Below are 26,184 nucleotides of genomic sequence, written 5' to 3'. Positions count from 1 at the left end.
GTTTTTGTGTCTACCCCTGTGAATTCTATACATCTTAGGTGAGAAGTGTAAACGAAAGCATGATGTTGTTGAAAGAAAGTCCTTGAAGACTGCAGAATGAAAGTTTGCTCTGATTATCTATAAATGATCCTATCGTCGCTGAGAGAATGCAGGATGTTTATTACTGTAGGTAGCTGGTTTAAACCAAGATGTGATTACAAGAGCAAGACTTAGACAAATGAACGGCCCAGTCTAACACTAGGACAACCAGAACTAGACCAGCAAATTGGACTGGTGAGGGATGATATGTGAATGAGACTTGGACAAAATACCAACCTCCTTTGAGTCCTTTGGGCAGGAAAACTAGAGTCCATCTGAGACCAAGGGAATATGAGACAGACTTGGGCTACAGGAAATGCTCTCAGGGTGACTAAATACTGAGAACTGGCAAACTAGACCCAGAACAAAGTAGAGAGACCAGGCCAACCAGGGTAAAATTGGAACCAAATTAAACTAGCCACAGTCCATTTTAATTTAGTCAAACGGGACTCCCTGTGAGACCCGACAAACCCGAGTCTTAGTGAGACTAGCTGAATATGAACCAGACTGTGACTAGGTTAACTGCTGCCAGACAGACAAAACAGATTGAAAACTGGTAAATCACAGAAAGAAAAAAAGAAAAAAGAGATCAGGTCGACAGAGTCAGACTAAACATAGCCAGACCAAGATCAAAATGAAACAAAGAAATTTTAAGTTTGACTGAAATCAGGTGAACAGGAGTCAAAGATAAACAAGGCTTGGCTATTTCCAACTAACACCAGCAGTACCAGAGTCTGATTAAGACCTGGAGACACTGAACCTAGGCAGGACAAATAAACCAAAGTTAAACCAAGACCAGGTCCTAATAAGACTGGCTGAGCCAGACTCAGACTAATCAAGGCAAGGTAGAGTTAAAGTCAGACACTGTTGAGTCATAGCACCTTTACTGTCATCAAAGGCAGGCGGCACTTTGAAGATAAATGCTGGTTACCTCACCGACCCAACATTTTTTAAAAATTTGGACGCGACTGGATGCTTTAAGTCCAACATAAGACTTATACTTAGACAAACTTAATTGTCATTTTGTACAAACAGAGTGTATACAAAACAAAAGTTCGATGCATACAGCTTTTCAACAGTGAATGATGAGCTTAGCAGTGAAATAAACATTTCCATTTATAAAGTGCAGCAGTGATCAACATGTAAACAGTGTAGGATAGACATTGTGCAAAAGGCATTGATATGAAAGATTCAGAGAAGTGCAAAGATAAATAAATATGGTGCAAAATGTAGTCGAAAAACTGAGTTGAATTCTATTTAAAGGGATTTGAAGATTCGCCATATAGTACAAATATGATCTTTACAGTGTGATGCAGAGTCTCCCCATCAGGGGAGGACTCAGAGTAGAGCTGCTGCTCCTCCACATCGAGAGGAGCCAGTTGAGGTGGCTCAGGCATCTGATTAGGATGCCTGCTGGACCTCTCCCTGGTGAGGTGTTCCAAGCACGTACCACCAGGAGGAGGCCCAGTGGGAGGCCCAGGACACGCTGTTCAACGGTCTTATGGCAGAAATGGAAAAAGCTGTTGCAGAACTTGCTGGTCCTGCATCAAATATTGTGAAGCCTCTTCCTGGAAGGCAGCAGGGAGAACAGTGCATGGTGCGGGTGAGAGGGGTCGCTGATGATGTTATGTGCTCTGGACACGCAGCGCTAGGATGAAAGCTCTGATGACCTCTCTGTTATTCTCACCTTCTTCCAGTCTGAGGCGCTGCAGCCTCCACACCACACAGTGAGACAAGCTGATTAAACTAAACGTAATGTTGTCTACCTGTGTTTCTGTCTTTCAAGTTCATTTTTGTTGTAAACCATGGCATCTGGAGAGAAAGAGTCTCGAGGGAGAGGCCTTGCTTCTCTCTTTCCATGCTGCAACAGAGAAAATGACCAACCAGAAATTCGCTACTGTGGTGAAAATGTCAAGGCGATGGAGCCTACAATGCCCATGCCTCCCATCCAGGAGCTGAACTCCAAGTTCAACGAACTAGTGGTGCGTTCAGGGCCACAGTTTCTGCCAGTTTTTGGAATATAGGTTCAGACATTAATCACTCTTTTTTGTTTTCTCTAGGATGAACTGGAGCTTTCAGAGAAGCACAGAGCGGCCATGTTTGCTTTGCCACCAGAGAAAAAATGGAAGCTTTACTGGAGTAAGAAAATGGTAAGAACCTTTATAAAAAGTCTACCTTATATTCAGCTCATTGGTAATACTCAGACCTCCGATTCTGTTCAGACTCTATTTTAGAACTGATTGCTTGAAAAATATTTAAACCAAGTTCACTGTTTTTTGTTTCTGTGAAAACTATAGATCTTAGGCCTTGGCCACCTCTTAATCTGACTTTTCGAATAGTTCCAAAAAAAAAAAAAGAAGAGTTTTCCAATTTCTTTTTCTGATTCAGCTAGTAAATTAATGAGCTTTCATCTTGTTATTGATGCATTCTATTACAATTTCTCTCAAGAGGTTTTTAGGCTTTGGGCTTGTTTGGTTAAAATATTCTATTTAATTTTTAACAGCACTTTGTGAAATATTTAGATACATTTGTGCAGTCTGAATGTAGAAATATAACCCTCTGCGAGATACAGAATGAGTTTAAGCATGTTTTGAAGCCAATGATATTTTAGTATATTCCTGATGTCCAGTCAGCATAGGGATGTCCTACAAACCTGTGTGTATATACATGTGGACGCAATTGTTGGTATTCCTCATTTAATAAAAGAAAAACCCAGGATAGTTATAGAAATTACTTGAATATGATAAAAGTAACAATTAACAAAAAATATATGGAAATTAACAAAGTGTTGGTGTCAGGTGTTGCTGCTAAACCATGCTTTAACAGACTGATAAAAAAAAAAAAAAAAACTTTTGGAACAGGCCTGGACAAAAATTATGGTACTGAAATAATGTGCCCAAACATGTCAAATCAAGGTGTGTCCACTAATTAGCATCATGTTTCTACAATCTTGTAATCAGTCAGTGGGCCTTCTGGTGGTCACAGTGTTGCTTTGTGACATGGTGCGTACCACACTCAACATGGGCCAAAGAAAGCGAAGGAAAGAGTTGTCTCAGGAGATTAAAAATAAAACTACAGGAAAGTAAATTAAATACAAAGGCTATAGGACAGTCTCAAAGCAGCTAGATATTCATGTAACTACAATTGTACATGTTATTCAGAAATTTAAGATCCATTTAAGATTCCTCTTGGGCTCCCTTGCTTTAAATGGCACTGGGTGTCTTAAATCTCTACAGGTTACAATACAACCTCGTATATGTAGGGATTCTAGGGGGGAAATGTGCTGCCAAGTGTCAGGTTTCAGTTGCAGGACATGGGTGTTGCAACAGGATAATGACCCAAAACACCATGCGAAAAACACCAATCAATTGCTTGGTAGAAAAATTTGGACTATTCTGAAGTGGCCTTCAATGAGCCCTGACCTTAATCCTGTTGAGTATCTTTAGAAGTAACTGAAACATGCCCTCTGGAAAAGGCCTCCTTCAAACCCTTAGACAACTAGAGGAGTTTGCTCGTGAGGAGTGGAGCAAAATACCTGCTGAGAGGAGCAGAGGTCCATTGACAGTTACAGTAATGGTTGGTGGGACCATTATATTTGTCTAGGCCAGTTATATGAGTTGTTTTTTTTAAGATTGTTTTGTTGAATCAAGTTATAAAAGAATGGTCAGATTTTAAATTCAGTTCTTTTCAGTTTATGTATATAGCACCAGTTCCCAACATATCATCTCAAGGCACTTCTGTCAACCAGATCATACAATGCGATGTGTTCATAATAAGGAAAACCAGATGATTACATTGACTCTTTCACTCGACACAAATCCCTCACACCGAGCATACTTGGAAAAGGCAGTGGAGGGGAAAACTCCCTTTAAACAGTAAGAAATATCCAGCAGAAACAGTTTGAGCGGCCTTCTTTGAGCCAGCTCCCATGTCAGAGGATTTAAGAAATCACTAGTGTTGCGCTGATGCCATTTTTTGGCCCCGATACCGATACCCGATACCTGGCTGTGCAGTATCGGCCGATACCGATACCATAATAATGTAAAATAATTGCCATCACGGCTTTGTCGAGCTGCTGCCTACCTTTGTGAAGCAGGAGAAAATCTAATATACAGTGAATCCAGTAGAACTTTTTATTGCCTACCAGGAGTAGGTGACAATAGTTGAATAAACTTATGGCTCTCAAAATGGTATTGGTGCCCTATTTGTTGGTACTCACCGATACCAATACCACCATTTTTGGGCAGTATCGGGGCCCCGTCCGATACTGGTATTGGTATCAGTGCAACACTAGAAATCACACATAGTTAGTCACAGTAAGAGAAACAGGACTACACTGAAAAAATATCCAACATCTATAAACAAAGGTGTTGAAGGCATCAGCCCAGCTGATATTTGATTTTGATCTGGAGCCACAGCCTCATAGGAACAGACCAGATGAAGCTACTATGACAAGAAAAAACAGAGAGAACATAAAGTTACAGGTGGAACATAACAAACACTTCATAATGTGTAATAGAATGAAGCAGAAGGATGAAAACGGGCCCCTATGTCCTCTAGAAGTCTAAGCCGATATTTCCAGTTTTTTTTTTTTAAGATAATTTATATGTGTTATTACTTTGGTCAGAATCAAGTTATTTCTTTGTCCTTTGTGGGTTTTTCTTCCTTTAAGCGGGGGCTTTCTATTCAAAGAAACTAAATTGGTCAAAGATAATAGCTGCTATAGTGGGGGAACTAATATGGTCCAGGGTAAGAGTGTATACTAATGACTGTTTTGTGGGTTTTTCAGGATGCAGACGGGGAAAAAGGAGCAACTAGCTGGCCTGAATTTTACATTGACCAGCTGAACTCAATGGCCGCTGTGAGTTATTTCTGAACATTTCGTCCATCATTCTGCAAAAGAGAGATGTATCACTCACTCAGAAGAAGCCAAAACTCCTCAGCAGGGTATCTTTTGAATGCTGAGGAATTTTGTTGATTTCACCCATGTCTCCTCAGAGGAAGCCTCTGCATGCATTGGATGAAGAGGATCAAGGCAGACTGAAGGCTGTTGATGGTCTGAAAACAGCTCTGCGGACTCAGCCAATAAGGTACAATTACTTAATCAAAGCAATAAACACGCCTCTGACTGACAGAGCACTTCAAGATTAACTACTTTCACTGACCTGCAGATTCGTGACTGGCTTCCTTGAGCAGGATGGCCTCTCCTGCATCCTTAACTTCCTAAAGTCCATGGACTATGATACGACGGAATCCCAGGTTCACACGTCATTGATCGGCTGTATCAAGGCTCTGATGAACAGTTCTGATGGCAGAACCCATGTCCTGGGACACCCAGAGAGCATCAACATCATTGCACAAAGTCTAGTTGCAGAAAATATAAAAACCAAGGTGTGTGGATGTAGCGTTTGCAATTCTATGATGATAGCTCCTATGTGTAACAGCTGTTGCTACATAGAAACAAAATGTATTTGTTAAATAATGTAAAAATTACATAAACATATGATAAATGTGTCTCCTGAGGTGGAACATTTTTGCTATTGGCTTATTCACTAGATGGACAGAAGTCCTAGCGTTCAGTTCCCACAAACCTCTTCATTCCGCTTAGCTATTGGGGAAATCTAATTGAAAAGACATTTTGTTCTGAATGGACCATATTAGATAGAAGCAGGACAGATAAAGAACGTTCTGCTGCATCTGCTTCGTCACTCTGCTCCCTCAACACCCTACAGGTTTCCTGGTCTGTTCAATCAAACTTTGTGGCATATTCAGGTGGAAGGCATGTTCAGAGCAGACAGAGTTAATCAATTCAATTCAATTCAATTCAGTTTATTTATATAGCTCCAAATTCACAACACATGTCATCTCAAGGCACTTTACAGTTCACCGGATCATACAGTCAAATTGATACAAAGTTTTCTATCTAAGGAAAACCAGTTGATTGCATTGACTCATTGACTCAAATACAATCCCTCACACTAAGCATGCTTGTAGCGACAGTGGAGAGGAAAAACTCCCTTTTAACAGAAAGAAACCTCAGCAGAACCAGGCTCAGTGTGAGCGGCCATCTGCCGAGGCCGACTGGGGTTCAAGGAGACAGAAGCAGAGATACAAAAAGCAGCTGTAAAAGGCGGCCCCGTCCAGGAAACACACAGCCAGGCAGACAAGCTCCAAGGCAGCTCCCATGCCAGAGGACGAAGAGAGCACATCCACTCAGTCACGGTCAGAGAAACAGGACCACACTGGAAAACAGGCCGATCTCCAACATCTATAAACAAGGGTGTTGATGGAAGCAGCACAGCTGATGTTTCTTTCCAGGATGACGTCACATCGAACCTATATTAACTCCATTGGGCCCCTTTCCAGTGTTTAAACCTGTGGTTTTCTACAAGGTCAATCTTTGAGTGTGTGCCCCACTCAACAAAGTACCAGGACAGTATTTGACCGCTCCCTTCCCTGAGCAACCAAAACATCAAACAGACCAAACCTGTAAAATTCTGACTGTTAGCTTCCCAGAGACAACATCTCCATGGGAATTTCAGCTATGCAGTTAAAGTTTGTTCTTAAAATCCATTTGCCAGTATCAACACAAAACCCACATGCAAGTTTCACTTCAACATGCCAGCTGGCATAGGAATTTGAGAAAAATACTTGCTGGTAGATGTTTCACCAGAAAGTAAAACATTGTTTGAGGAAACGAAGTCATATTTTCAAATACTGTGTCCCTAAAATCTCTTAAGTTATATATATATATATATTTTTTTTTTTTGTAAACTTATCTCAAGTCTATTTGTCTCTATATCCTCAGGTGGCAGTCTTGGAGATCCTCGGTGCTGTTTGTCTCGTCCCAGGAGGTCATAAGAAAGTCTTGGAGGCGATGCTGCACTACCAGAACTTCGCCTCAGAAAGAACTCGATTCCAGGTCTGTTTTTGGAACAGTAAACAAGAACTAATATACAGGTGCTGGTCATAAAATTAGAATATCATGAAAAAGTAGATTGATTTCAGTAATTCCATTTAAAAAGTGAAACTTGTATATTATATTCATACATTACATACAAACTCATATATTTCAGATGTTTATTTTGTTTAATTTTGATGATTACAAATGACAACAAATGAAAATCGCAAATTCATCATATCAGAAAATTAGAATATTACTGAAGACCAATAAAAACAAAGGATTTATAGAAATGTTGGCCAACTGAAAAGTATGAACATGAAAAGTATGAGCATGTACAGCACTCAGTATTTAGTTGGGCCTCCTTTGGCCTGTATTACTGCAGCAATGCGGCGTGGCATGGAGTCGATCAGTCTGTGGCACTGCTCAGGTGTTATGATAGCCCAGGTTGCTCTAATAGTGGCTTTTAGCTCTTCTGAATTGTTGGGTCTGGTGTATTGCATCTTCTTCTTCACAATACCCCATAGATTTTCTATGGGGTTAAGGTCAGGAGAGTTTGCTGGACAATTAAGAACAGGGATACCATGGTCCTTCAACCAGGTACTGGTAGCTTTGGCACTGTGTGCAGGTGCCAAGTCCTGTTGGAAAATGAAATCTGCATCTCCAAAAAGTTGGTCAGCTGCAGGAAGCATGAAGTGCTCTAAAACTTCCTGGTATGTGGCTGCGTTGACCCTGGACCTCAGAAAACACAATGGACCAACACCAGCAGATGACATGGCACCCCAAACCATCACTGACTGTGGAAACTTTACACTGGACTTCAAGCAACGTGGATGAAGTGCCTCTCTTCTTTTCCTCCAGACTCTGGGACCTTGATTTCCAAAGGAAATGCAAAATTTACTTTCATCAGAGAACATGACTTTGGACCACTCACCAGCAGTCCAGTCCTGTTTCTCTTTAGCCCAGGCAAGACGCTTCTGACGCTGTCTGTGGTTCAAGAGTGGCTTGACACAAGGAATGCGACAGCAGAAACCCATGTCTTTCATACGTCTGTGTGTGGTGGTTCTTGAAGCACTCACTCCAGCTGCAGTCCACTCTTTGTGAATCTCCCCCACATTTTTGAATGGGTTTTGTTTCACAATCCTCTCCAGGGTGCGGTTATCTCTCTTGCTTGTACACTTTTTTCGACCACATCTTTTCCTTCCCTTCGCCTCTCTATTAATGTGCTTGGACACTGAGCTCTGTGAACAGCCAGCCTCTTTAGCGATGACCTTTTGTGTCTTGCCCTCCTTGTGCAAGGTGTCGATGGTCGTCTTTTGGACAACTGTCAAGTCAGCAGTCTTCCCCATGATTGTGTAGCCTATAGAACTAGACTGAAAGACCATTTAAAGGCTTTTGCAGGTGGTTTGAGTTAATTAGCTGATTAGAGTGTGGCACCAGGGGCCATCAATTTTGAACCTTTTCACAATATTCTAATTTTCTGATATGATGAATTTGAGATTTTCATTTGTTGTCATTTGTAATCATCAAAATTAAACAAAATAAACATCTGAAATATATGAGTTTGTATGTAATGTATGAATATAATATACAAGTTTCACTTTTTAAATGGAATTACTGAAATCAATCTACTTTTTCATGATATTCTAATTTTATGACCAGCACCTGTAGAGTTTTGGATGTTTCATTTAAAAGAGGAAAAACAACAACCACAAAAAACAAGCACACAAAAAAAAAAATCCTTGAAACACCCATAAATACAGAAGCCTATATTACCTTATGGCAGTTTTTTAATGTTTCTGATAATCTCTGCAAAACATGTAAGGAGTAGATGTGAAAGTTACATATACAAAAGCATTTTAACAATCTTTAAACTGAAGCTGTGAGTTCAGGGTCCAGGTTAACAGTTTTTGTTTGGTCAGCCTGCTGTTGCACACATAAGAATTCGACCACTATATGCACACAACCTGAAAGAATTCAAAGATTGCAAGCATTGAGCAAACATAAGTGAAGTTACAGCACTAAATGTGAATGTTTGGTCCGTGTGCTAGGGTGTAGGGAAATTTTGAAGCTCATACTTCTTGAAATAACCATTGCCTTTTATTTACAGCCCGAAAACAATTCTGTGGATGTGCAGATAACATGAAATCCTAACCACGTTGGCGCTTCTCTATAGAATTTATGTCTGTAGGCTGAGAAGCCAATTAAAGAGAAAATGTTTGTGTCCAGTGAACCACTTATGTGTTGCTCTGCATTTGTTGTAGATAATTAGTTTCCCCTAAACGGTCCAACAAATATTTATTTTGTTTTATGTGAAGCCTGTCACACATAAAATCTCCTTTTTTTAACCTAGGACATGTCTGGAGATATTTCTACTTGGAAAGCCCAATCTTTTTATCATCTGAAAAATTAGTTTAGCAAACTTAACATGCAAATGTTTTGGATTTTAGACTGGACAAAGCCTTCTGTTTGCAAGCCTCCAAAACAATGTTCAAATACTGTAGTCTCCAGTGGTTGCTATAGAGACATGCTGAACCTTTACTGTCATAGTTGCAACATAAACTCATTCAGCAGTGATCACATTTCCAGTTATAAACTTCTTGAACATTACTTTGTACATTGTACATTAATCCATCTTACCTAAATATGTTGTCCTCATATGAAAAGTGGCAAAAATAGCTATTTTTTTCTGCTCCAAATTAAATTGTTAGGATGCAATAAATCCCTGCGATGGACTGATAACCTGTCCAGGGCGTAACCCGCCTCTCCCCCGTAGACAGCTGGAGATAGGCACCAGCGATGGGATAAGCATGACCGACAATGGATGGATGGATGTAATAAATTACTGTTTAGTAGTTTATAAACATTTACTTTAAAAACATTTTTTGCAAATAGTCAATTGTTTGCAATGTGCCACGACTGATTTGTTAAAAAATAATTAGTACTTTATGAGTTTTTTTTTCTCTTTCTTGAGTAACTGCAATCAAAGGTGGCAATTTTCTAGACAATGAACTGCATTAAGTTATTCAAAGATCCTCTGCAGATTTTATCTATCACTGAGGACCTGGGGTTTAATTCTCGCTGTTGAGCTTAAATATGGTAATGATTAAAAGATATAACAGAGGCAGACTAGAAAAACAACCTGCACAAACATGCTGGAGATACCTATCATAGATTATCTGATAGATAAGATAAATTATAGTAAATGAAGCAAGTGTAAATCAGTAGCAAAGTTTGATTAGTAATATTTAACCTGGGCTGAAAATCACACGAATAGATATTTAACAGCACATACAATCAATGCTAATTATTCAACAAGTATTTTGAATAATTAGGGAAATTAAAACTATGAAATAAAAGTTATCTGTCCAGATTAATCAGTCTTTCAGAAGATTATAGGAAGTGACAAGGTTTTAATCATAGAATACTCCCTACATATCTGTGTGTCCAGCTCTCTGATAACAGTCAGCCATCATCTCCTTACTTTCTATACAAACGATTCAAGCTATCAAGTAAACATGTTTTATCTGATTATTTAGGTAAAGGTTGTGATAAGGACCTGATAAAGTGTGATAAGTGACAAGTTAAACTTAAATTCTTATTTTTGAAATGTCGGGGAAAGCCAGAGTATATGGGGAGAACCCATGCATGCATGAATCCAAGAAAAACATAAAAGAATCTCCATTTGCAAAGCCCCTAGACTACAATTTGAACCTAGGACTTTCTTGCTGCAAACCATTTCAGTCACATAGCACCGCTATAAACATCAGACTTTGATCATACACTATTTATATAATAAAATAATTATTTAAAAGTATCATTAGGTTATTAAAAATAAATACAAAATGTATTTAAGAAATATGTAATTTATTATATAGGCCTCAGTTCAATGTAATGATTTTATTTAATAAAATAAATATGATTTTTTTATGATTACATGTTCTTGCGCTGAAACACTATGAATTATTTTAAACTGTCACTGATCCATTAGTCAAAAAGAGGGATAATAATAATCATTCTACAGATATAAATATATTTAACTATATATTTCTATAATTAATTGCATTTTTATCAGTTTTTCATCAGTGATTCATTTAAATAATCATTTCAAATGTTATTTATTTGATATATTGCGGAACTCGTTGCCCTCCATAATCACCAAGATGGTGACGTCAAATAAAAAACAAAAAACAAAAGAATAACTCAACTAAAATAAACAGCTTCCATACACAGCCTGGTCTAAGAAAATAAGTATGTAAGATGATCATTTAAAATAAAATGCTACGGGTATTTTTTAATGCAGTGTATAAAAAAAAAAAGGCCATCCAAAGGAACTAAAGAGTAAAAAGTATACCGATTATGATTAGTCTGATTAGTTGTCAAAAGATTGCTCACAATCTGTCTTGGCTGTCTGATAAAATTAACATGATTTACCTGAAATAATAGTAGGGTTGTGCAGCGGGTAGAACTGCTGCCTTGTAGCAAGAAGGTTCTGCAATTGATTCCCAGCCCAGGGTCTTTCCGTTTGGAGTTTGCATGTTCTCCTTGTGCATGAGTGGGTTCTCTCCGGGTACTCCGACTTCCTCCCACAGTCCAAAAACATGACTGTTGCCTTAATTGGCTTCTCTAAATTCTCCTTAGGTGTGAGTGTGTGTTTGGAAATGTTTGTTTGTTTTTTCTGTGTTGCCCTGCGATGGACTGGCGACCTGTCCAGTGTCTACCCTGCCTCTTGCCCACTTACAGCTGGAGATAGGCGTCAGCACCCCTCGCGACCCCAGCAGGGATAAGCATTATGGAAGATGGTTGGATGGAAGGATAAAATATTATTGTCCCACCAGACCTTCGGTTTCTGTAGCTCCTTCAAAGTTGGCACGGGCCTGTTAGCAGCTTTTTTTTATTCATCCTTTATTTACTTGGACTATAGCTGTAGCTAGGCAGTCATTTCTTGGTAGTTGTGTTTATGCCATACTCTTTCCATTTAAAAATGAAAAATATGTGTAAAACTTTTAATGGGGTCTCTATTGGTCTCCTGTGTGGATAAAAGTGTGCTTATGATCATACAAGGCTGCTGGAGGGACCTGGATAAAAGACAGTTAAAGGTTACAGTTTTACATTGTGTTCTAAGTAAAACCAAAAAGATGGAATAATAGCATGGACTAGAATTTGGGGGATGCCTTAATTTGACGTTTTCTGTGTGCAGAACCTGATGACAGACTTGGACCGGTCCACAGGTCGATACAGGGATGAAGTCAGCCTGAAGACGGCCATCATGTCCTTCATCAATGCTGTACTCAGTCAGGGAGCTGGGCAGGTAAACCATATTTTTGTCTTTTTGTTCTTTGATCAGGTTCCAGGTTCCTTTATGTCTCCTGTTTTATCGTATCTCAGACCAGCCTGGAGTTCCGGATCCATCTGCGCTATGAGTTTCTGATGTTGGGCATCCAGCCAATCATGGATAAGCTTCGGTCCCATGAAAACATCGCCCTAGACAAGTAGATGAGGCATTCACCATTCAGATTGTTTCAGTCTTGGTTCTTTGTCTATAATCAACTTTCTTTTCAGGCACATAGACTATTTTGAGTCGTTGAGGAAAGAAGATGAGCTTACGATGGGTAGACGTTTTGATGGCGTGAGTAGTTGTCATATTTTTTACTGTTCAGATGGGAAATTCTTACAATTTGAGTCAGTTGTTGATAGCCTTGACGTTCTCTGTTGTTCTTCAGATCCACATCAACACTAAGAGCGCGAGCCAGATGTTTGATTTGATCAGGAATAAACTAAACAACACTGAAGCTTACCCTCACCTTCTGTCTGTGCTGCAGCACTGCCTCATGATACCATGTAAAACATTACCTACCATTTTTATGCTGTTTGTCTGTGCTCATTTCATTGTTTTAACAGCAGAATTAATTCAAAATGGGTCTATATATAGATAATAACAGCAGGACCACGCTGCAATACTGGGTGCTGTTGGACCACATAATTCAGCAGCTGGTTCTGCAGACGGATAAAGGTGAAGACCCAGACATGGCCCCACTGGAGGACTTCAATGTAAAGAATATTGTGCGCATGTGAGTTCAAACATTTAAAGAGTATCTAAGAGTAACATTTAAAATAGCTAAGGGTATTTTTAAATGCAATTGAATGTAAATAACAACCATCCAAAGAAACTAAAGAGTAAAAAGTATACCGATTATGACGTCTGATTAGTTGTCAAAAAATGATATAAGCAAAAATAAAAACATTGTTATGTGCAAAACCTTGTTTTAAAGACGAAAATCTAACATATATAAAACATATTTATGAAGAAGAAACACTTTTTCAATCAATTGTTTTCTAAATAAACTTATTAAACCAATACTTAAATGTATTACTTTTTATTCACTTGATTTCCAAATGGCACGGTAGATAGAAAATAACAATAACTACAAAGCTTTTGTTAACTTAACCCTACATGTCACTTTATCTTTATATGCTATGTTTGTAAAAAGTTAAATGGCCAAAGTACTCCACATTGCATTCAGTTATTCACAAAGGGACTGTGGTAACTTTAATTGTAGCCACAGCTGCCCTGTGGTGCAATGACTGAAGGTAGGCTGCCGTACACAGGCACCACCAGGCCCTCTGATTACCATCTGTTGGTGATGCAGGATAAGTGTCTTGCCCAAGGACACAATGATTGAACCTCGGACTATCTGGTTGCACACTGCAAAAAATGAATTTTTTTTTAAATAAGTGCATTTGTCCTTGAATTGAGGAGATAAGTGAGACAATTTGCCAATGGAACAAGACAATGGACATGTAAAATAAGAAATTACAACTGCATTATCTTATTTCAAGTGCATATTATCTAATGATCTTATTCCAAGATTAAAAATACTCATTCCCCTGGCAAATCTTCTTATTTATCTGCTAAAATTAAGGGTAAATACACTTAATTTAAGAAATGTATATACTTATTTCTAGATTGTTTTTGCTGTCCACAACAAACTGATGCATCTAACACTTCTAACGCCGCAGTAAACGCATGCTCACATACTGTGTTTGTACGTTGCAGTGTATATACTATGCTAACTAAAAAAAAAAAAAATACATGCAAGTGCTACAAAGGCGGGACAGCGGCTCAGGAGGCAGGAGTTCTTTCTGTAGGCTGTGGGTTGGCAGTTCAAGGCCTAGCTCTAGCAGCTGTGACATTGAGCAACACACTTATCCACCTAACCAGCTGTTGGTGGAGGAAGAAGCCAGTGGCCCTGATTTTTCCACCTGTCACCCTGCCCTGTAGAGGATGCTCACTGTTGTCCATCATTTTCTTCACAATGAAGGACTCCTCTTCGTGAAATCGCCTCCAGATGTTCTAGAAGAGTTCCTAGAACAAAGCCGGCTTTCTTTAACAGCTTCTTGAGCTCTTTTAAGTCATTTGCTCTGATGCTGTTTCCCCGGCAGATGATGGCAGAGAAGATCAGATTCTCCACAACATACTGATGTAAGATATGCAGCATCTTGCTGCAAACTCTAAAGGACCAAAGCTTCATGAGGAAGTACAGTCTGCTCTGAACCTTCTTCTAGAGAGCATAACTGAAGCTCTGTAGTTCTACAAGGACATCTAGAGGTTGCTTAACTTCATTTTTAGGATCACACACCAAAACCAAGTTTTTCAAAAATTATATATATATTTTTACATTTTTTTAATAGTAGCGAAGTCGGTAGAGTATAAAACTCTTAATCTCATGGTTGTGATTTCAAGTCCCTCTTTGGTTTCAAGTCCCTCTTTATGCCCAATCCACCAATGCAGACTTTGAAATTGCCACCACCCGTAGGTGGGTTTTCTAGGGAAGTGGCGACTAGTGGTTAGGCCATAGAGTTTGGAATCCTGAGGTTCTGAGTTCAAGCCCCACTCCCACAGGCTGCCACTCTGGGTCCCTGAGCAAATACCCTTAACCCCCACACTGCTCCATGGGAACTGCACAATGCCACCCCACTGCTCCCCAAAGGGATGGGTTAAATGCAGACAGTTAATCTCGTTGCTTTTTACTTTTGACAGTGTAATGACTGAAGCTGGGGGGAAAAATTGTTTCAAGTTCTCAATGATGTCATTTGGTCTTAAATGTAAAACATACTTTCTTTCATTTTTTTCCAGTTATGCATTCTACACGATTTAACTTTGATAGCATGTTGCTGAAAACTAGAAGTAATCCCAGCTAACTAGTCAATAACCTGATTTCTTTGTGTTTTAAACAGGTTAGTTAAGGAAAATGAGGTGAAAAGGTGGAAAGACGATGCAGATAAAATGCGAGAAGGTAAAAGCATATAACTCTGCATTTCAGCTGCCACTTTCTGTTGATGTAACATACTCAAACTGCATGTTATCTGCTCAGAGACAAGGACGCTGGAAAAACGCTTGAACAAGAAAAAGAGGGAGTGTGAGGCCAAGAATAAAGAGAAAGAAGAGCTGATGGAGACAGTGAACAACATGAAAAATAAGCTTGAGCGAGAGAGCAACGAGCACAAACGGACTATGCAACAAGTGGAGGAGCTTAACGCTCGCTTGCAGCAGTTCAGCTCTGTAAGTTCTCACTTGAAAACTCAGATTAAAAACGTTTCTGCTTCTGCATTTTTTAGTTCTAAAGAAGCTCATCTCTCCTCTTAGAGCTCTAGTGTTCCAGGAGGGCCTCCAGTTACTTCTGGTGGTTTTGTTTCATCTGTATCTTCACCCAGTTCCCCTGCTCCTCCACCTCCTCCGCCTCCTCCACCTCCTCCTCCAGGTGGTCCACCAGCCTTTGGCATGGCTCCTTTAGCCCCTCCTCCTCCCCCTGGACTTCCTTTAGGGATGGCAGAAAAGAAGAAAAACATCCCTCAGCCATCCAGTCCGCTGAAGTCATTTAACTGGAGCAAACTACCAGAGGTAAACTTGACTTCCTTTCACTGTGTTATTTTCAAAGAACTAGTTCAGGTTTCATAGCAGCTGCAGGTTTAACTGTTCTGAAGCAAGTTTCCAGAATCCACAAAGACGATTGTAAGTTAAGCTTCATCTTCCATCACCTCTACTTAAGGTTTATCTATGCAACTGTGGACTGATAAACCTTGCACTCATCCATTATATCCCTCCTAACCAGGGAGACCCTGACATCCCTCTCCTCAGGAAAGTTCTCTAGTCCCTCAGTGGAAATCCTCTGGAAGCATCTGAAGGGCATCCTGATAGGGGTTCTGAACTGTACAAGGACCTTACTTTGACTTACAAAAAAGAGAACTCTTAGGCCCAATTTTCAAACATTGTAATCCAATTACTTCAAGAAGATTTATAGTTTTGACATATTTTAAGTTTACCTTCTCTGTACTGTAGACTTTAGAATAACAGTCAAAACAATGAGCTGAAATAATGACTTTTAATGATTCTGTCTTATCAATCGACAACAATAATAGTTGATTGTATTATTCATTAAGGAAAAACAATATAAATTCTTCAATATTTGCCTCTTGAGCCACCACTACAGACTAGTGCAGCTTCTACATTATAGCAGCAGCCTCACCAAACCGTTTTACAATATGCTGCTCCATTTTCCCCTCAGTCATGAACAAGACGCCAAGATACTTGAACTTCTCCACTTTAGACAGGAACTCCCCTCGAACAGGAATGAGGAAAGCCACCCTTTTCCACTCAGAAACCATGGCCTCGGACTCTGAGAAACTGATCTTCACCCAGGTTGGCTGAAAACCACTCCAGTGCATGTTGTACTGTAGATCTTGGCCGGAGGGAGCCAACAGAACCAAGTCATTTGCAAAAAGCAGGGACTAAATCTGCCGTTCCCTATACCGGATCCCCTCCGTCTCTTGGCTGTACTTAAAAGTCTTGTCCATGACAAAGGGAAACCCTGCTGGAGTCCTACATGTACTGGGAACAGGTCCGACTGCAATTCAGAGCTGGCTTGCACAGCAAGCTAATAGCACCAACTAAAAGGACTCCTCGCTCCAGTCCACAAAACACATGGAGTATTTGGGCAACTCCCATGAACCATCGACCACTGTTCCACTGCCAGGACAAAAACAATATTGCCCCTCCTGCAGTCAAGATTCAATGCTCAGCCAGACTCCCTTCTCTAGAACCCTGGCATGGTCCTTCCTGGGGAGGCTGAGAAGTAAGATTTTTGATTACCTTAATGACTTTAGCCTGGGTAATGAAAACGTCTGGCTCCCGGTCTCTGTTTCCACCATGGAAGGTGTATCAGCCTTCCGAGACTACTTCGGTTCTTAACACCCCTGGCTAGCATACTGGATAGCAATCCTCTTGGGCACTCCATCATTTTGCTAGGGGACTTCAACACCACTGTGACATCTGTGCAATTAATGGATTGTCTACAATGAACACCATCTTCAAGTGTAATCATGTTCATCAGTACACTTGGCACCAGGACACCCTTAACTGGAGGTTGATGATTGACTTTGTAGTTAAATCTGCTGACCTTCAGATACGTGTCTTTGACACTCAGGGGAAAAGAGGGGCAGAGCTGTCTATCGATCACCACCCGGTGGTGATTTGGATATGCTGGAAGACGAGAAAGCTGAACAGACTTGGCGAGTAGTGATGCTGTAATGGATGCTTTCAAGTTGAAGAAGGAGTCCCATTAGCCTGATTTGCTTGTGAGACTCCTTGTAGTTGTGTGGTCTACTGAAGTTGTCACAACACTGACATTTATTATTGTGTGAACATAACCCCAGAATGATACCGTAAAATACCGACTCTGCAGATAGTTTATCATGTTTTCATCAAATTCATTGCTGTCAAAGGGATCTGATTATTTAAAACATTATTGCATAATCAAAGCTCTAAAGATGTTTGTCGTTGTTTCAGACCAAGATAGCAGGAACAGTCTGGAAAGATATCAGTGATGAGGATGTGTTCAAAGTTCTGGATCTTGGGGAGTTTCAGAAGACTTTCTCAGCTTACCAGCGAGCAACAGTAAGACAACATGCTTTCATTAAATCCACAGGAAACACATCACATCAGTCAGTTTAAAACATGCTCTGGCCATAGCTAGGGTGGCTGGACTTGGTGTATTTAACATAGCTGCTGGTCTCTGACATATCTGTGTGTGTTTTTACAGAAAGAAACTGGAGGAACTGAAGCTGTTAAAAAAGTCAAAGAACTGTCAGTGATTGATGGCCGCCGAGCGCAAAACTGTAACATCCTGTTGTCACGGTCAGTAACTGGGTCTAGTTTAGGGTCTCTCAGCTCATTAGTGCTTCCGTTTATTGGTCTAAGGTTTGCTGACAATGTCAGTCTTTAAGTTTTTTAGTCTAAGGACCTATTTTAGGGTTTATTTATTTATTTATCTGGTCCAATTATTGGTTTGTGGGCCATTTAAAGAACCTGCTTGTAGATACTGATAAGAATTGGATTTGTTGTTTTTGACACAAGTTGCATCTCAGAACCCGTGTCTGGGTTTTGGGATGTTTCCTTTAGTGTTATCAAGTCTTATAACCTCTTTTCTGGGCCATTGTCAGTTTCCTAAATATTTCAAAATTTTAGATTTGTTTATGAGTTTTGATCAGTTTGCTGTGTGCTTCATTTCCAGAAACAGTTTCCAGGTCTGTCTGTAGTTGTTCGTAGTTGTTGCATCCTGGAGGACTCTTGTGAATAAGTTCTGAACGTGTCATTTGTGTGTAACAGACTAAAAATGACCAATGAGGAGATCTGCCAAGCTGTCCTGAGCATGGACGATCAGGAGGAGTTACCCAAAGACATGTTGGAACAGGTAGGAAACTCACAACCGTTTAGGATGTGGAGATAGAACCTTGATTTCAGTCTTTGTAACTGACGATGAACTAAATAGATTCTTTTTTATGTTCTCTGTGTATTAGCTCCTGAGGTTTGTCCCTGAGAAAAGCGATGTGGATCTCTTAGAAGAACACAAACATGAGCTGGAGCGCATGGCTCGACCTGACCGCTTCTTGTATGATATGAGCAGGTATGTAAAAACAAAAGTCTGAAAATGGCAAAAAATCCTGTCTGCTGATATATTTTTCTGGGGTGGAAGTAAAGTTGTTGAGAACCAGGTTCAGGGTTCAATGTGTTTTGGTCCCATTTACCTCGGGAGGTTAGCTCCAGTTTCACTTGAAGCGTCAAAGAATAAGTTGTTATACAAAGAGGATTCAGGGGAAGCGATTTTTTTTTTGTTTCAGTTTTTTTTTTTTTTTGGACGTTTAATGGAAATTAATAAAAAGAATATACAGCAGGTCTAAGCCTCAATATCGGATCTTCTTCAAAGATACCAGTACTGTAAAATAAAACTCTACCCATTTGGTAGGAGGCAGTTGGATCTCTATCAGTGAGACCAGTAGGGTTGGATCAAAGCCATCTCTGATATTTTCTTCTCCTAAACCAGAATCAACCACTACCAGCAGAGACTCCAGGCTCTTCACTTCAAGAAGAAGTTTACTGACCGAATGTCTGAGGTCAAACCTAAGATCAAAGGTAGAAATTCATAATTGTCTGTACTGCGATCCCCGTTGTCCATTTCCTCATTGTGTCTTTCATTTTAGCTCTCAGCCTTGCCTCAGAGGAGGTGGTCCAGAGCAAGGCTCTCCGTCAGCTGCTGCAGGTGGTTCTGGCCCTTGGGAACTATATGAACAAAGGACAACGTGGAAACGCCTATGGATTCAAGGTTTCTAGCCTAAACAAGATGGTCGACACCAAATCCAGCAAGGACAGGTATGACTCAAAACTCAGGCTGTGCCCAAACATCCAATCTAATCTATAAATCCCTCAGTCACTATATAGAGCAGGGACTATATAGTGGTCTTTATAGTGAACTCAGTTAACTGGCTGTTCAGACAGATGATCACTGCTCCGCCTCCCAGCTCTCTCAAAGCAATCTGGGATATATCTGCTCATCTGTGACCATGGAGGATTACTATATTTTTAGGTGTTTTGTGGGAAATTTCAAGTCCACTATGTTTTCATCCACTACACGTTCAGACACTCATCTAAAATTGCGTAATCACTATATAATGCCCTATATAGTGATTAGGGCTGACTTTCGGACACAGCCTCAGTCAGATAGACAGATACCAAATAATTTTTTTTGATGCAAATGAGCCAAATTAGCTGGCTGTCAGCAGACTACCTGTAGTAATTTGATGTTTAGGTATTAGTGACTGTTTATTTTTAAATTTTTCTAGGAACATCACTCTGCTGCATTACATGATCACTGTGCTGGAGAGTAAATTTCCTGTAGCAGCATCATTCAGCAAGGAGCTGCAGAGCGTTCCAGAAGCGTCTAAAGTCAAGTAATAGGAGCACATACTCTCTGAAACAAGTGTGCTAAACTGATTTATTACTGTTTGAAATGCAATCAGTAATAACCCCTGTTACTTTTTTATATTGACAGCATGACCGAGTTAGAGAAGGAGATCAACACCTTGAGATCTGGTCTGAAGAGCATTGAGGCGGTAAGATCAGTGAAAGTATGAAACACCTGCTGAGCTGCGTGGGATTGACATTAACCTGGGTGTGGTTGTATGTAGGAGCTGCAGTACCAGAAGAACCAGCCCACCCAGCAACCAGTTGATAAGTTTGTGACCGTGGTCAGTCAGTTCATTACCGTGGCATCCTTCAGTTTCTCAGATGTAGAAGATTCACTTCGAGAGGCTAAAGACCTGGTGGGTTTCTCATTTTCATTATATCCAGGTTGTGTTGGTCTATATGTTTCATTCACATGTCTTTTGACCTAAACGTTCTTTAATTATGTATGTTTATATTAGAGGCGCTTTCATTATTACTATTGAATCTCCAGAGCTCTGGTAGTGCAAAAGTTCAGCAAAGAGAGTTTAGCGTGGTGTTGTAGGTCACACAACTCCATATTAATTACGTGTTTTCTGATGAAGTTTGGAAAGGCGCTGACATACTTTGGAGAAGAGTCGTCTAGCCAGCAGCCAGATGACTTCTTTGGGATCTTCAACACTTTCCTCTTGGCGTACTCTGAAGCTCAACAGGAGAACGAGGACATGGTCCGCCGGCAGGAGGAGGAGAAGAAACGGGCACTCATGGAGGCTCAGGTCAGTAGAAATCTTTATCAGCTATCAGTCACAGAGTTACCTTCACAGTGTCTCCTTGTTAATTAAATAAAGTCCATCCTTACTTCCCTGCTGCTCCTGCAGATGAAGAAAGAGCGGGAGCAGAGGATGAACAAGACCAAAGGAGTGCAAGAAGAAGGAGGAGAGTTTGATGACCTGGTGTCTGCGCTGCTCTCAGCTGAGGTCTTCAACAGAGATTCGTCCAAATTTAACAAAAAAAAGCAGCGCAGTCCCAGAGAACTTGGCAGCCGAGAAAGACCAACGGCAAGCCTGAGCAAGTACCAGGACAAATAATAACCTGCATGAGTTCCCTGGGTCTGTGGCTGAACTAGCGTCACAGCGATTACAGTATAAGACCAGTAAGTGGTTCACTGGGACTGAAACTGAACCTTAGGATTTTTATTTAAAGTATAACAAGCACTGATTGACTAGAAATGACTCAGAAACAGGGATGGTTGATAACTATTAGCACCTTATTTTAACTGGAGTACAATTAGAATCAGATAAACTTCCAGGGACCAGAACTTTTTAAAAATTGGTTTCTCCAGAAACCAGTCAACATTCCATTTTTATTGTAACTCAATTTCTTTATTTTTCATCATCAAAAAACCCAGGAAGAGCTGAAACTTTCTCATCATCTCGAATGTACCTGGAGCCTCAGAGATGTTAAGGCTTTCAACACTCAAAGACATTGTTTTAAAAGATTCAGGAGCCACTGAAACCTGGGGCCAAACTAAAGGATTAATACTAGATTTTACCCCAATTCGGGAATTTATATAGTTTCTGCCAGTTGTGATCAATCTGCAGGGTGAGTCAGTTACAAAGTGTTAATTTGAGTAAAGTGGAAGATTTCAGGCGGTCAGTGTGTGAGGGAAACAGACACAACCCACCCTGACCTCAGTCGGAGTCAAACCAACATGTTTGGGATTTTTAAAGACAGATCTAACAGATAAGCACGACCTGATGAGTGATCCATCTACAAGAACAGAGAAGCTCAGACATGGCAACCGCAAAGAGACAACTTTCTGACAAAGAAAGCTTTTTGAAACGATGCACAGTTATAAACAAATTCAATTAACCAATTAACCTGGTAATAAGACAAAAAACAAACAAGAAAACAACACAGAGATGTTCATATATTTACAAATGAAATTCATATATTCAATTGCATCATAGATTTAATAGGACTGAGTTTTCTGATAAAAATATTTTGCACATAAAATGAACCTATATATTAAAACATTCTTTAGATTTATTAGCCAAAAACATTCCAAACATAATATTATCTATTAAAACATGATGATATTTTTATATTAATATTTATAGTCCAAAACAGACACAGACCCCCAAACAACATCCAAGAACCTTAACGCCCGATCTCTCCCTGGGTGCCGCACAATGGTAGCCCACTGTTCCCAAAGGGATGGATTAAATGCAGAGGTAAATTTATCATGTGTGTTCAATTATTAATGTATGTTAAACCGATTAAGGATATAAAAGTCTCCCTCAGATATTTACAAAACCAAAAGTTGATTGTTGATGGATTTTTGAAATATTATTGGACCAATATTTAATTGATTCGTAGAAGCATTTGTGTTCTCATCCAACAGTTTGGCTCATGAGTCGACTCTTGTCGGTCTTTTCTGGGTCAGAAACTGAAAAGTTTGTGAATGATGTAGTCTGTGATCACTCTGCAGGTACAGCTGTGCCAATTATTCATTTTAAAAAAACCTTCTCTAAATCTGTGATAAAAATCCCCATCCTGACATGCAAACCCACCTGCCTATTCTGAGGTCATTTTCTTGTTTTTCTAGTATTTATTGTTAGTTAAAGGACAGCCATCATGTTTGTGGTGTAATCTGAGATGTGAACTGGGACCTGAATGCCATCTTCAGAGCTGTCCATATGATTCTAAAAGGGAAGTGCAATAACAGAACCATCGGTTGATTATTAATATTTATGTCCAAAATAATGGAAATAAATATTCCAAGTTGATGGTTCTGTAACATAAAGTAATTTAAGAGTTTAAAAAAGTAAATATTTAAGCAATCTGCTGTAAATAATCAGTGTTATATTGTCCTCAAAAAAGCTTAAAACATGTTCTAAGTATGATCTATACTGTATCTGTTTCTCTTGTAAAAGGGTAAAAAATAATAAAGTGTATCCTTTCTGTCTATGAGTCACTCTCAAGAACAATAAACTTAGTGTGAAAAAAAATCTCCAGTGAATACCTTATTCTTGACACATCATAAATCACACATTTGTCTGATAAGAGGTATCTTCAAAAAGCTGAATATAATTGAAAAGCCTTATTTTCATCGCTTTACTTAAAAGTTAAATTCATATATTACATAGAAAAGTGATGCATTTTACATGTTATAGTTAATTTTAAAACATATTGGAAACCCAAAACTCAAAAGATTACATTTTCACATTCGACCAGTGAATATGCAGTACTGGATGAAGTACTTCAGTGAAAGTATTGATACTTGTAGTCAAAGTTTAGTTAACTACAAGTAAAAGATACTTGGTCAAACAACTATTTAAGTTAAAGTATTGAAGTACTCACTTTTGAAAGTGAGTACTTTCAGCACAAACAGGCTCTAACCAGAGTTGAAAAAGAAGTGGGAGGCCGCGTTGCACAACTGAGCAAGAAGATAAGTACATTAGAGTCTCTAGTTTGAGAAACAGACGCCTCAGCTGGCATCTTCATTAAATAGTACCCGCAGTAGCCTGTTTCTGCTGTCCTCTGAAGGGAGTAGTACACACTGTTGAGGACGAAGAAATCTTCAGTTTCTTAGCAATTTCTCGCATGGAATAGCCTTCATTTCTAAGAACAAGAATAAACTGTCGAGTTTCAGATGAAAGTTCTCTTTTTCTGGCCATTTTAGCGTTTAATTGACCCCACAAATGTGATGCTCCAGAAACTCAATCTGCTCAAAGGAAGATCAGTTTTGTAGCTTCTGTAATGAGCTAAAAATTTTTAAAGATGTGTGAACATGATTGCACAAGGGTTTCTAATCATCAATTAGCCTTCTGAGCCAATGAGCAAACACATTGTACCATTAGAATACTGGAGTGATAGGTGCTGGAAATGGGCCTTTATACACCTATGTAGCAGTGGCGGCTGGTGAAAAATATTTTTGGTGGGGCTGATATAGCCTAGTGTATGTCTCCAACTAATCCAGAATAAGAATTCAAATAAACAATTGGAAATGAAATACAATTTAACAGTCATGATTTAATTTACTATATAATAACAGTAACAGTGATGATTTGGGTCACTGTGACGGGGTTCTTTGGCCTCCAAGAACCAGGCTCAGTCGGGTTACCGGTGTTGGTGATTTATTGTGCTCAAAAACTCAAAACAGGGTGCAAAAGAAACTAAACATATACAGTACAAGATACTCTGGGCCTCAGCCTCCCTCCAGTTACCAGCAATGTAACAAAGAAACAGAAAACAGAAATTGCCGCTCTTCTTCCCACAGCCCTCATTAAATAGTTTAAGCCCCTACCCTCAGACTCTCTTATTTCTGATTTCTTCTCATAAATCAGTTTTGTCCATATATTACCTCCACAAACAATTGATATACAAAAACAAATAATTTTTACAACTTAATTCCTTTACACAGATTGACTTATTCAATTACACCATACTGGGTTTGAACCCAGCAAAGACGCCGCCAGACTGAAGATGACAAGTCCCCGTATCATAAACACGTACACACACACACGGCTAACCCCACTGAAATATTAAGTGTGCACCCTCAATACGCCAGCAGGTAACCAGGAACAGCTTGTGTGTTTTAAGTTAATGGACCGCTACTGGGCTCAGCGCGAGTGTATTGGTCCTCACAAACACAGTATAACAGAAATGTGTGTGGCGCACAAAGTTAGAGAGGTTATTTTAAGTGACGAGGTGGATTCGTCACAGTCACAATAACCATGACAGGAAATTTTCATATCCTACAACAGGGATGTTCTTCTGGCAAACGGGTAGATAAATAAGGATCTCACAGAATTTGGTGGAAGCTGCATCTCGTTCGTTACAATCGCCATCGTCCCTCTAATTGCCTGCGCATTGGGTGCAGAAGCCTGTTAAAGTGCAGTATTTTCAGAGCCCCAACACCATACATTTTTGAGATGCTGATTGGCCATTAAATTCACCTAGCAATAGTACATGATTGGCAGATTCTATGCACTTGTGGTGCAGTCTAATTACAGCCCCAAGACAGAGACAGTAGGAGTCTGTCTGTGGAAATCCACAAATGAATAACAGTAGGTAGGGAAATGTAGTTTATATAATTTGTTTTGCTTATAGGTACACACTCTAGAGAGTAAAACTGACATTTATGAGTTAATTTCTAAAAATATATTTTACGTTTCTCTCTTCTTATCAGGGAGGGCGGTGCTCCAGTGCCCCCTATGGGCTGGCCGCCACTGCTATGTAGATATTGCACCAAAAACCAGATATTTGCAGCTAGAATAGTCATTTACCACATTAGCAATTTATAGAGTGTATTTCTTTAAAGTTAAGACTACTTTAAAGATATCTTCATTGAAAAGTACAGTGCTTTTCCTTCAAAAATAAGGACATTTCAATGTGACCCCAAACTTTTGAACTGTAAGGTATATATATATATATATATATATATATATATATATATATATATATATATATATATATATATATATATATATATATATATATATATATATATATATATACTCTGATATTATGGAGTCTTTTGGGTTGATTAAGAACACAATAGTGGCCCAATAATTAAAAATAATCCTCAAAAATACAACTTGCCTAATAATTCTGCACACAGTGTATATATCAAGGTATTAAATTAAATAACCTATTTTTGAATTGTGGCTTTTATTGATTTATTAATTGGAATAGAAGGTTAAGATGGACTGCCATTGTTTGTCAAATTGCTGACCCAAATTCTGCTTAGGTGAAACGATCATAACTGTTTTGTCTCCCCCTGGTGGAAGATTTTATATATAAAGCAAAGGTGCGTTCCTGAACCAAAACAAAAGCATGTAAATTCCATTAATACCAACAGATCCCCGAGACGCAGTGGATAAGATGTTTGACCTGGAACATATGGCTTGCCATAGTAACACGT

At 39.4% G+C, this 26,184-nt stretch overlaps 1 protein-coding gene across 1 annotated transcript; it reads left to right on the top strand.

Annotated features, from left to right (window-relative positions):
* The first annotated feature begins 1,883 nt into the window (after positions 1–1,883).
* On the top strand, positions 1,884–21,643 carry LOC119779179 (disheveled-associated activator of morphogenesis 1-like). Its single transcript, XM_038278737.1, has 25 exons — positions 1,884–2,060; positions 2,139–2,228; positions 4,868–4,939; positions 5,077–5,168; positions 5,250–5,469; positions 6,887–7,000; positions 12,180–12,290; positions 12,368–12,471; positions 12,542–12,608; positions 12,703–12,820; positions 12,912–13,050; positions 15,218–15,276; positions 15,355–15,542; positions 15,627–15,881; positions 17,826–17,933; positions 18,079–18,173; positions 18,645–18,729; positions 18,836–18,942; positions 19,360–19,448; positions 19,517–19,685; positions 20,156–20,263; positions 20,365–20,425; positions 20,501–20,635; positions 20,861–21,031; positions 21,134–21,643. The coding sequence occupies exons 1-25, from the start codon at positions 1,884–1,886 to the stop codon at positions 21,341–21,343; spliced, it is 3,144 nt and encodes a 1,047-aa protein (XP_038134665.1). The 3' UTR covers positions 21,344–21,643.
* The last annotated feature ends 4,541 nt before the right edge of the window (positions 21,644–26,184 follow it).

The sequence above is a fragment of the Cyprinodon tularosa genome, unplaced genomic scaffold (genome assembly GCF_016077235.1).
Source record: "Cyprinodon tularosa strain WSP-4 unplaced genomic scaffold, ASM1607723v1 ctg1430, whole genome shotgun sequence".
Classification (NCBI taxonomy): Eukaryota; Metazoa; Chordata; class Actinopteri; order Cyprinodontiformes; family Cyprinodontidae; genus Cyprinodon; species Cyprinodon tularosa.
This window is presented reverse-complemented; position numbering and strand designations above follow the sequence as displayed.